Raw genomic sequence first — 10,938 nt, forward strand, 5'->3', positions numbered from 1 at the left:
AGATAGTAATATTCATGAGTATAAGAATGCAAACTCAAGACTTGTCCATGAAACAATGTCTACAATGAAGAGGGGTGGGAGGAGGAGAGCAGAAGAGAGTTACAAGTCCAACTTGTCCCAGCACACCCCAGCCCAAGGAAAGTAGGACTGAAGAAAACCTAAAGAAAAACTTGGACCTCCTCATTCCCTACAGGGTGCACTCAAGGAACTTCACCCTACTCTTAGGTTATGAAAAAACTCTTTAGGGCTGAGGTTGTGGCTCAGTGGTAGAGTGATCACCTGGCACATGTGAGGCACTGGGTTTGATCCTCAGCACCACATAAAAATGAATGAATAAAATAAAGGTATTGTATGCACATTCAAAAAGAAAAGAGAGATTGGTTTTAGTCCTTTTGTTTCATCCTTGGAAGGAGCAATAACTTCAGATCAACTTCTATGGCTACAGAACAACTAGAATGCTCAAAACAGATGTCTCTTTCTTCCATGCCCAGGGATATTAACTGTATATGTACTATGTAATTATGTGCACACTATTACCTATGAACATGTGAAATATATAACATATAAATAATTTTAAATGAACATTAATAAGAAACACTGAGATGAACTCCCTAATATAAACACCTGGAAAGGTGGCCCTATCTTGTCCCTCTGGCAGGATTTCACCTCCCCAGAGCTCGGCCATTTAGGTTCAATTCTAAGTCTCCTGTCACTTTCTCTACCCAATCAACTCTCTTGTCAGTGTCTTCACCCAATCCCACCTTCTGGTTGGGAATCTGACCTCCCTATTGGCTACCTCATACCTTTAAACTGCCTTTTTGATGACATCATTCTCCCACCAAACCTACTGCCACCTGATAGAATCTTAGGGATTCCATGGAGTTGTAAACAAATTTGGATCATCGCAAGTGACCAGTGACCAGTAACCAGTCATCAGTGACCAGTGGCCAGTGACCAGTGGACTCCATACTGGGAAACATGCATTCTCTAGCCTCAGTCACCCAGACATCCTCTGGGGTGGTCTCCTCATCCTTTGTATCTGCAATTGATGTCACCTCTTCTCTGACAATGTCAGGTAAGGAAAGAAACTTTTTAAAGTTTTTCATTAGACATTTTGCTGCCTCAATGTACTATTGGAGTCCAATTAGCTTAGAGTAATAGGGAAAAGAATGGAAGAAGAAATCTGGAGACCTAATTTGAGTTTTCACGTTGACATGTACTAGGTATGGGAGGGATGATCATTTACTCTCTCACAAAATCTTTTTCCTCATCTGAACCAGGAGGATAACACAGTGACTTTACACTGGTCCCTTTCTTTTCTAATATTGAGTCTTAAGGGACATATTTATAGAGAAAGAAATTTGATTTGGGGAGTGCCTTCGTTTCAACAGAAAAAAAGATAGTGAGATGGAGAAGAAAACTCACACTGTGTACCGAGAGTATCATCTGGAACAGTGTCCCTCCACCAATATTTCCACTTCAGTATTTCATATTTAGTGATATTCAAAATGGGACATTCACATATTTTGGAATTTTCTGTTTGAACTATGTGAAAGAGAACTAGGGAGAGGGAAGGGGGAGAACAGGGCTGTAAGGAGGCAGATATTCCAGGGGAAGTAAGTTTGGGACTGTTGAAGCACAGGGCATCAGGAACTTGGTGGGGGAGAAAATATCAAAATAAGGGAAAAGAAAAAGTGAGAATAAAAGAGATGAAGAGCATGGAGATGTTCTCAGTTAAATAGTAGTTAGTTGGAATGGAATATACAAAAAAAAAGTGATTTAAATCGATGCAGAGAACATAGAGTGAAATCTTCCCAGCACTTGGACATTTGAGGGTGGTCGAGAGAATGTCTTAATTAACTGACTAGCAAGGAAACTTAGGGTAGAATTAGGGTATCACTGGGGAAAGCGGTTTCTCAGAAAAGTCATATTTGGTTCTTTGGAGTTTTTCCTATGGCCTCTTTGAACACAGATGACCTAGACAGTTTGAACATGAACATTTAAAAGTATGTTTCAGTAATGATTCTTCCTCTAAACATGCTAATGAAAGGGGAGAGAGACAGGCCTGGGGAAACAGCAGTTTTCCATGTCCGATTTTACTCTGTTTTTTAAACTACATGAATTTTTAAAAAATGATGTGCCCTAACCTGCATCAGAAGGATGCATTCCTGTGGTGATAGGTAGTTTTCAAGCAGAAGCTGTTTTCCATCTTTACAATAATTTTTTTCTTCATGAGAATATATACAAATACTCATTAACATGTTTTAAACCTAAGAACCAAAAGAACAAAATTTTATTCTTTTATGTAAGAATAAAATTCAAGTTCCATATCTAATCCCATATTTATCTAAAATAACTTTTGATTTTTCTACATTTCAAAAATTTGTTTTTGAGTGGGGGTATAGCTCAGTGGTAGAGTGAATGCTTAGCATGTGGGAAGCCCTGAGTTTGATTTCCTGTTCTAGCAAACATTATAGAAATTTGTTTTACTTGTATGATTATATTCTGCTGGTGATGTTGCTTTCAGACTTTAGGGACAACCTTTTCCTGTTAAAGATAATTATAAACTAGATTGTGATGATAAATATAACTTTAATGATGACTTATAGTATTCTTCTGCTTTTTTATAACAAATGTTTATCAGAAAATGTTTTATATTAATTGAAATATCTACATAGTAGGATTAATATCTTTCCATGTTGTGGGTAATATTTAGAAGAAGATGAACAACCACAGAGATGAAATTACTTTACATTTCTTGTTTCATACTCTACTTTGTAGAAAATTTCCTTCCTTCCCTCCTTCCTTCCTTCCTTCTTTCCTAACTTCCTTCTATCCTTCCTTTTTCCTTCCTAGTGCTGGGGACTGAACACTGGGTCTCATACATGCTAGGCAAGCAAGCTATCACAAGCTATATCCCCAGCACATCTTGTTTTCTCTCTGAGACAGGATCTTGCTAAATTGCACAGAATGACTTTGAATTTCTGGACTCCAGCAATTCCAATGCCTCAGCATCCAGAGTGCTGGGACCACAGGTCCAACCCACCATGCCTAGACTCATAGTGCTATTTTGCTTCAGTTTGTGCATATGGCAGGGAAGAAGAGGGTTGGTTTATGTTTCATTTGTTTTGTAGTACCAGGGATTGAACCTAGGGGCACATAACCATTGAGCTACATCCTGAACCCTTTTTAAATTTTATTTTGATGATTCTCGCTAAATTGCCAAGGCTGTCCTCTAACTTGTGATCATCCTGTCCCTGCCTATTGAGAATCTGAGATTGCAGGTGTGTGCCACTGCAACTGGATTAAAAACATTTTCCTGAAATATTTATCTACATGCATTGTGGCTACCTAAACATTTACATTTACATCAATTAGTTGCTTATTACACAATTTTTGTTGATATAGTTTCTCTGTCTACAGGTACTGGTTAGAAATTCATTCAAAATCACCTTCAATTTTGCACAGTGTTTTGATTAACAGTATTCACTGAAATAAAGGACGAACATTCATTTTCATTATATTGTATGTATGATAATGGAACTTCATTGGTTAGTAAATTTACTATGCTTTGATGCTTGCTAAATATCCAAGTTTTCATTAGTATCTAGGTATTCTTTGTAGTTCTGTGCTGTTTTTCACTTTTGCCTTTCTATCTTTCCAGAACTTACTACATCTTAGCCTATATAAATCTAATGTAATATGTCACTTTTTTCATGGATGAATTATGACTGTTTTTATTATTATAAACGCCTTACTTGTGTAACCTGAAGCTCAAAAGTTCAAATAAATTTTTCTAACAAGAAGCATTTCTTGAAAAACTTACTCTCAAGTGGTAATGTTTATGAAGGATGAAAAATCAGGCTCGAATATCAAAAACAGTGGCCCTGTAAATTACCATCTGGATGGTACAAGTGAACTCCAGAAAATGGCATGCAACCTGCACAAACAAAATCAGATGCTGAAGAAAACAGTGGTGATATCAGTACTGTTTTCTCTGAATAGAGAAAAACAAAAATATGTTTCTCCTCATTTCTGGTATTTGTCTACAACAGAGAGTCCTGGCAAGGGAGTAAGTTTCCACAACCTGGTGTTGATAATGAACAAGTCAATAATACTTTCCTGACCCTTGGTTTACTCACTTGCAAACTGATAATGTTAGACATTCTCTAACTTCTAAATGCTTCTGTTGAAAGGCATATTCATGGGCCAAAATTAGTGGAGGCTCAAGGGAAAGGTAGGTCAGGGAGAAGGAAGTGTGTAGGGAACAATGTGTGGTTCAGACCACTTGGGTCTTCGGTACCCAATTGGAGAGAAACAGCAGTTCATCAGAACAGTACCAAACTACTCCAACCTTGCATCCATGGTAAATGGTTTGATTTGGGGGATCTCAATGATTATTGGTATTAAAGGCTTCCTGACTGCCACAACAATAAGATAATGCCGTTTCTCAAGTATCTTAAAAATCTGTGAGTCTCATCAATTTTTTTCATCACCCTTTTGCTTCCTACAGAAAATTTCCAGAATTCCTCTGTATTTGGAACTACAAATTCTCTGCGTCTCTCTCTTCCTGTGGTGAGCAATGCAGCTTCCCTAACAGGAAGTACATGTAACTTCTCCAGAGTCTCTGCTTCTGCTGTCAGTTCGGCATGGCTATTGCCTTCAAACTCGGGCACCTCCTTCCAGCCACTCATGGGCAGTGCCTACCTTTACCAACATTCTAGCACAGCCATGTTGTCTGGGGTTACTAGCCAGCACCAGATCCCCCTGGCACCTGCCTCCTATCCAAGTATTTTTGAGTGGGATAATATGGGAGGTGCTGAAAAGAAGTCATCTGCACTGGGGGACTATACTCTGACTGTCACTGAACAGGACACAGCAGCTCCTTCCATGTCTATGACAGCCCAATATGATACACCTTCAGATGCCAATGTCATATTCCCTGAGTATCCATCACTGTCGGCCAGGCTTGTCCAGGTGGCACCATCTCAGATTCCAAATCAGGCACATACCCTGTCACTTCCCTACCAAGCACAGAGCCAGGTCTACTACTATGATCAAAACACACTGGGACCTCTGCTCTCTGGAGATCTTGGCCCCTACCTGCAATCCTATGACTCTGTGTCATACGCAAGAAATAGGGTCGCTGCCCCTCAACCAGAAATGGTGATGGTGCTGAAGGAGGTTCCGTCTACAAATATCCTACCATTGGTCTCTAACCCTGGCACCTACTACTGTGTGTCTACTCAGCCTATGACAGAAACAAATTTTCAAGGTGAGTACAAACAAGAGCATGGGGAAAGAAAAAGATCAGAAATCAAAAGGAGAGTCAAATAGGCAGCCGGGAGCTGTGGGTCTACAGATATATAGAATTTAAGTCCTGAGACTTTAACCCCTATTCTTATCAGCAGTTTGCATTTTCAGACTCTGCAAGAAGAAGATGCAGGACCCTCTAATGTTCATTCACAATGCATTTAAAAGACCTTCATGAGCACACTGGAGGCGATTAATTTTCAGTGCCTTGGTAGACCAGTCCCCCTCCACCAACACATTATGAGTCTATTTCCCTAATTTGGCTGGGTTTTCTAAGGAAGATACTTCAAAACTGACCATGGTTTGACAGTTTAACTTTCCTTCCTTAATTTCAGGATTTAAACATTCTATTCAGAGATCCTGTGCAAAGCAGGTTTCTCAAAATCTGTCCATTATCAAATATGTTATGAGGAAGAGCTCCTCCCTCTCCTAGCACATGGTGTTCAGTGTTCATATATTCTTGGGAGAGTGGAGAGTATTCAGAGGTTGCAACATGAGAATGACAGGTTTCAGAAAACATTTTTTGTGGGTATCACACATAGGAGGTAAGTGTGCTACCAATCAGCCATGCTGCCATGATAATGTTGTCAGTGCAAATCTAGGATATCTACTGATCACCTGTAACTGAGGGGGTCAGCACCCACTCCTAACAGAGACCTGTCCATGGTCCTTAGGAAGAGCTACTAGAAAGGACTTCTCCACAGTTGGTAGGTTCCCTGATTATTGTGTTGCTGTGTAGGGGGAGCATCCTACTTACCATCCTCCTTGATTCCTTTGCAGTGATGGAAACTACCCAAGGGATGGAGGCTTCTGTGGGATTGCCACCGCCAAGTCAAACATTTTGTCTGCCACAACCTCCAGAATTCCCCAACTCCTGCAGTAGCAGAAGTATGCAAAATCTCCAAATACTTGAGAGTAACCCACCAACTGAACCTGGGGACATTTCAGTAATAACTCCAGACCAGAGCTCTACTAATTTCGTGGCATTGCCTCCAACTCAAAGTCAGGAAGAAACAGACAGTTTGGATGAGGTTAAAGCCATGCTTTCAAACCCTCTGGATGCCTATCTGTTTGCAGTAGAAAACCAGGATCCTCTACTACTCCCTTTAGAAATCTCTGATAGCCACGAGCTCCTGGCCTCCACTGGTCCTCTGGACCAAGAGGAGATGCCCCATTCTGAACATATCAATCTGGGAAAGAGTACCCTGAGTCTTGAGGACCAAGGCACACTTGAAAATGGGATCGAATGTAGCAGTGATTTTGCAGACCTCACTGCACTGGTGGGGGATATTCACCTTCCCGAAATTTTCAATTTCTTCAAAGACCTTGACCAACCTGGAAGTCCTCAAATCATAAAAGCCAATGACACCAGAGACATCATGGTGAATCAGGAGCAGGTAAACTCAAGTGACATAAAGGACCATGCTGATCAAGTTAGGAAGAACAAACATAAAGCCTCAGAGTCTCCTGATGGGACTCCTAAGGCCAAATTGCCGCCAAAGCCCCCAGAGTGCACATTAGAGGGAAAAGTTGCTTGCAGGGATGCAGACAGTCAAAGGGCTCTTGGGAACAGAGCCCAGCATTCTAACAGGAAAACTCAAAAGGCTGCAACCAGCAGTAACAGCAAAGCTAAGGGTCATGGGCAGGAAAAGCCCAAAAGGAGCACAGAAAACAGGTTCAAGAAAGCAGAAGACAGTAAGCAGGCAGGCAACAAGGTCAAGACAGAAGAGAAGCCAATGGTTCCTAAGGCAAAGCGCAAGAGAAATCAACCTGACCTTAGCCAGGAGACCTTTAAAAAGCCTCGAAGTTATCTAGGCATGCACATGCTGGAGTCCGTGCAGGTTTTTCATGCACTGGGGAAGAAGAATGATAAGAATCCTGGGCTCTCTTCCTCCCGGGCCCTGGGAAACTCAAGCAGTAACAAAGATCCCCGTCCTTGCCCAGCTAGGAAACCCTGGCTGCAGGTTAAAGGTCCTGAGAAAACTCAAATGAGAGCCCAGAAACCAGATATCAGTGCTGACAAAGAGTGTCCATCTCCATCCCAGCATGAGCTTCCCCCTCCTGGGAAGGTTAAATTGGTGCCTTTGCCTTTTCTGTCCCCAGAGAAACCTCAACCTCGACCTGTGTATCGCAGGCCACAGTCTCTGGCCTCACGTAGACCCACTGTGGCTTACCCTGCCCAGCCTGCTTCTACCAGCTCAGCTCAACCCAGGGCAGTCAACCAATCCCGACCAGTTCCTGCCAACACATCTTTCATGCGTCCTGCCAAGCCAGCTCAGCCGGCTGTATCCCACTCAATCCATTCAGGCTTCACCACGTCTACCCAGCCTAGTGTCCCTCAGTCTGCTGCCTCTAGGCCTGCAGCCTACACAACATCATCTTGCACTTCTGTCCAGCGGGGCCCTGTTTCCACCCTTGTGAACAAGCTCCAGTCCCAACCGCCCAAGCCTCAAAACCGATATCTGCTCCAAGACTTTGCCTTACAACCAATTCCATGGAGGAAACCCAATGTTCCTGGGCCAGTAATGTCAACTCCCATCACGGAAGAGCAGAGGCCAGAGCGGGAAGCCATGAAGAAGAAGGCTCAACAAGAGCGTGAGAATGCTGCCAAATATCCTTTGGGGAGAGTGCAGTTTTTCATTGAGAGGGAAAGAGAGATGGAAATTGCTAACTACTATGGCTATAGAATATAAGAGCTGCTAAGACTGATGGTGCCACGTGGCTGCCAGTTAGTTTCCACATGTATATAGATTGATATAAATTTAATGATTCTCATATGTTTTTAAATTTTAATAAAATTAGATGAAGAAATTTAAGAGGTCTTTTGGTACCACTTGGGTACCAATTAGTGTTCCACATATAATACAGAGATAGATAGATACAAATTATTCATTCTGATATAATCTCAAAATACAATAAAATTGAATAAAGCAATGCATTAGAAAATATTAATAGATAAGTAATGAGATTTTTTGGTACTATTTGAATACCAAATAGTTTCCCATATTTATATATATGTCTATAGGTACAAGTTCATAGGCTGATATATTTTTAAATCTTAATAAAATTGAATAAAGAAATGTAATAGTATTGTTTAATAGATAAGCAACAAAGAGGTTCTGGTACCACTGGAGCATCACATACTTTTCCACATAGAGACAGATATATGTACGTTACGGTTAGGGTTAGGGTTAGGATTATTCATTCTGATATACATTTCAAAGTTATTAAAATTGAATAAAGAATTAACAGATCAATAGTAAAGAGAACTTTTGAGTTTTGAATTGCTGTGAACTGTGGTTTTCTTGGAAGAGGTGGGGATTAAAGCCTGCATGAGAAGAAAGGACCTGAACGTGGGACAGGATAACAGGGGAAAAGAATAGGAATTGAGGAAAGAGGAAGGAATATGACCTAGCACTAGGAAAGCAAATGGATTTATACCAAGATTCAGGAAATGAAGTCACAAAGTTTGAGGTTAGGGTTAAAAGCATAAAATCTGAAACAAGTGGAAAATGACGGAAGATGGGTTCACGTTGACCAGGAGAAATGCAAAAATCAAACAAAAACCCTCATGGAGAATGATCTAGGTATTATGACCTATCAGAAAGACATTTTTAGTAAATTAGATTCAGGGCACGAGTCTAGCATGTTTGGGTCACCTAAGATCATGACTGGGGTGGTAAATACAAAACATGGGGTTATCTACCAGGGTTGTGGCAAGGGTTCATAGTTATCCTTAGTGCACCTGACAATGTGGTACCAAGGCAAGTGAACTGCAGCAGTATGAGGCCCACCCTGAACACGGCCTGGAATAAATCATCATTTACTAACACCCGTGCACCAGGGCAGCAGAGATGCACTACTTCAATTAACCTTCAAACACACAAGGCCAGTATCGCTGTGCCACTTTACTAAAGATCTACTGCTGTATGATCACAAATTTTGCACAAAAAGAAGGCGTCAATCTGAGGCGTATGGCCACAAGTCCTCCGTGATCACAAGTGCCCTCCGGAGTCAGCCTGACTTTCAGAGCACAGCATCCAGACATTACCGGTAGCCAAGATCACACTTCAAAACAAGGATAAATAACTAAACTGAGGGACCTGTCAGTCCTTGTTCACTGATTCCTGCACGTGCCACCACCAGAGACCACTGCCATCAACCGACGCTCACGAGAAACAACAGTTCTTGGCGTCCATCTCCACCCTATGCGAGCAGTCAGTGCGCGTGCGCAGGGGATAGCCGGCCAACAGCTGCAGGACCCAGAAGCCCAAAGCTGTGCAGGCTCTTCCGGAGGCCGGAGGCCGGAGGGCCAGAGTCCTCGTGCACAGCTGCCCTGGGAGAGGGTGACCGACAGTGGGTGAGAATTGGAAAGGAATGGATCTTAGCGCAGGCAGCAGATTTTAACTATGCAAAGATTATTAATGTATATTTGAGAAATTTTTGCTGTAGATATAAATCACATAACATAGAATTCATTATTGAAAAGTGTGCAATTCAGTGGCATTTAGTAATTTCTTGAGGTTGTGCCATCGCTACCATCTAATTCATAACATTTTCATAATTCCCAAAAGAAACCCTTCTATGTGTGAGAGGTCACTCCCATTCCTTCCTCGCCCTGCCCCCAGGCAACCATTAATCTTTGGTTTTGTCTTTTCTGGACATTTCATATGAAAGGAATCATACAATATATGGCCTTTTATGGCTTCTTTGAATTAGAAGACTGTTCTCAAGGATTATCCGTGTTGTAAAGTGTTGAGTCCTTCATCCGTGTTTCAGATTGCCTATGATTATATTGCACTGATATCCCACATTTTTCATAGGAATACATCACCAGTTTAACTTCAAACCATGTACAACCACAGGGAAGGGAAGTTGTACTCCATGTACATAATACGTCAAAATACATTGTAATAATCATGTATACCAAAAAGAATATAAAATTATTTATTTTTAAAAATCCGAAATACAAAAAATTACAGCATGTGCTTATAAGCTAATTTATAAAATAAATGTGTAAATGAAATATAAAATGATAAAATCCCTCACCTGAAGTGTACCAAATATCCCTAAAATTTCTTACGTCATTTAACTCTGTTTGCAATTCTCCACCTTGAGATTGTAAGCTTTTACAAAAAAAAGTTTTGAATAATTAGAAAATAATTTATATAACTCATAGCTAACTTGTTGGAAACAAAGAAACAAAATTTGACTAAAATTAAACTTATTCCTAGTTTATACAATTAATCATCACTTTTAACAAACCCACATATTAAAGATCTCTCTGAAGATGCATAAGAAACTATTTTGCAAACTTGTCACTTTTCCTGCTGACACGAGAGACCAGTGTTTGAAGTAGCTATAGGTGATGCTCCAAATCACAGATTAATCTCAATGTTATCATTTTTTTCTTTTTTGTTCATGGTAAATTTTATTCATTTATTTTTTGAATTTTTTAATATTTTTATTTTTTTCAAGTATACTCTTTATTGCATTCCTCCATTTGCATTAAATAATATAATATTCACCAATTTTTATACAGTTTTGGGCAGAACACAAAGATATTATCTTTATTGAAAAAGAGACATAAGTTAATATAAATTGTGCTGTTTCTCAGGAAGAGGT

The 10,938-nt window shown here is 40.4% G+C and overlaps 1 protein-coding gene across 1 annotated transcript; it reads left to right on the top strand.

Annotated features, from left to right (window-relative positions):
• The first annotated feature begins 978 nt into the window (after window positions 1-978).
• Window positions 979-8,006, top strand: LOC124962963 (uncharacterized protein C2orf78-like). The gene is made up of 3 exons (XM_047522242.1): window positions 979-1,075; window positions 4,514-5,275; window positions 6,094-8,006. The coding sequence occupies exons 1-3, from the start codon at window positions 979-981 to the stop codon at window positions 8,004-8,006; spliced, it is 2,772 nt and encodes a 923-aa protein (XP_047378198.1).
• Window positions 8,007-10,938: the final 2,932 nt, after the last annotated feature.

The sequence above is a fragment of the Sciurus carolinensis genome, chromosome 13 (assembly GCF_902686445.1).
Source record: "Sciurus carolinensis chromosome 13, mSciCar1.2, whole genome shotgun sequence".
NCBI lineage: Eukaryota > Metazoa > Chordata > Mammalia > Rodentia > Sciuridae > Sciurus > Sciurus carolinensis.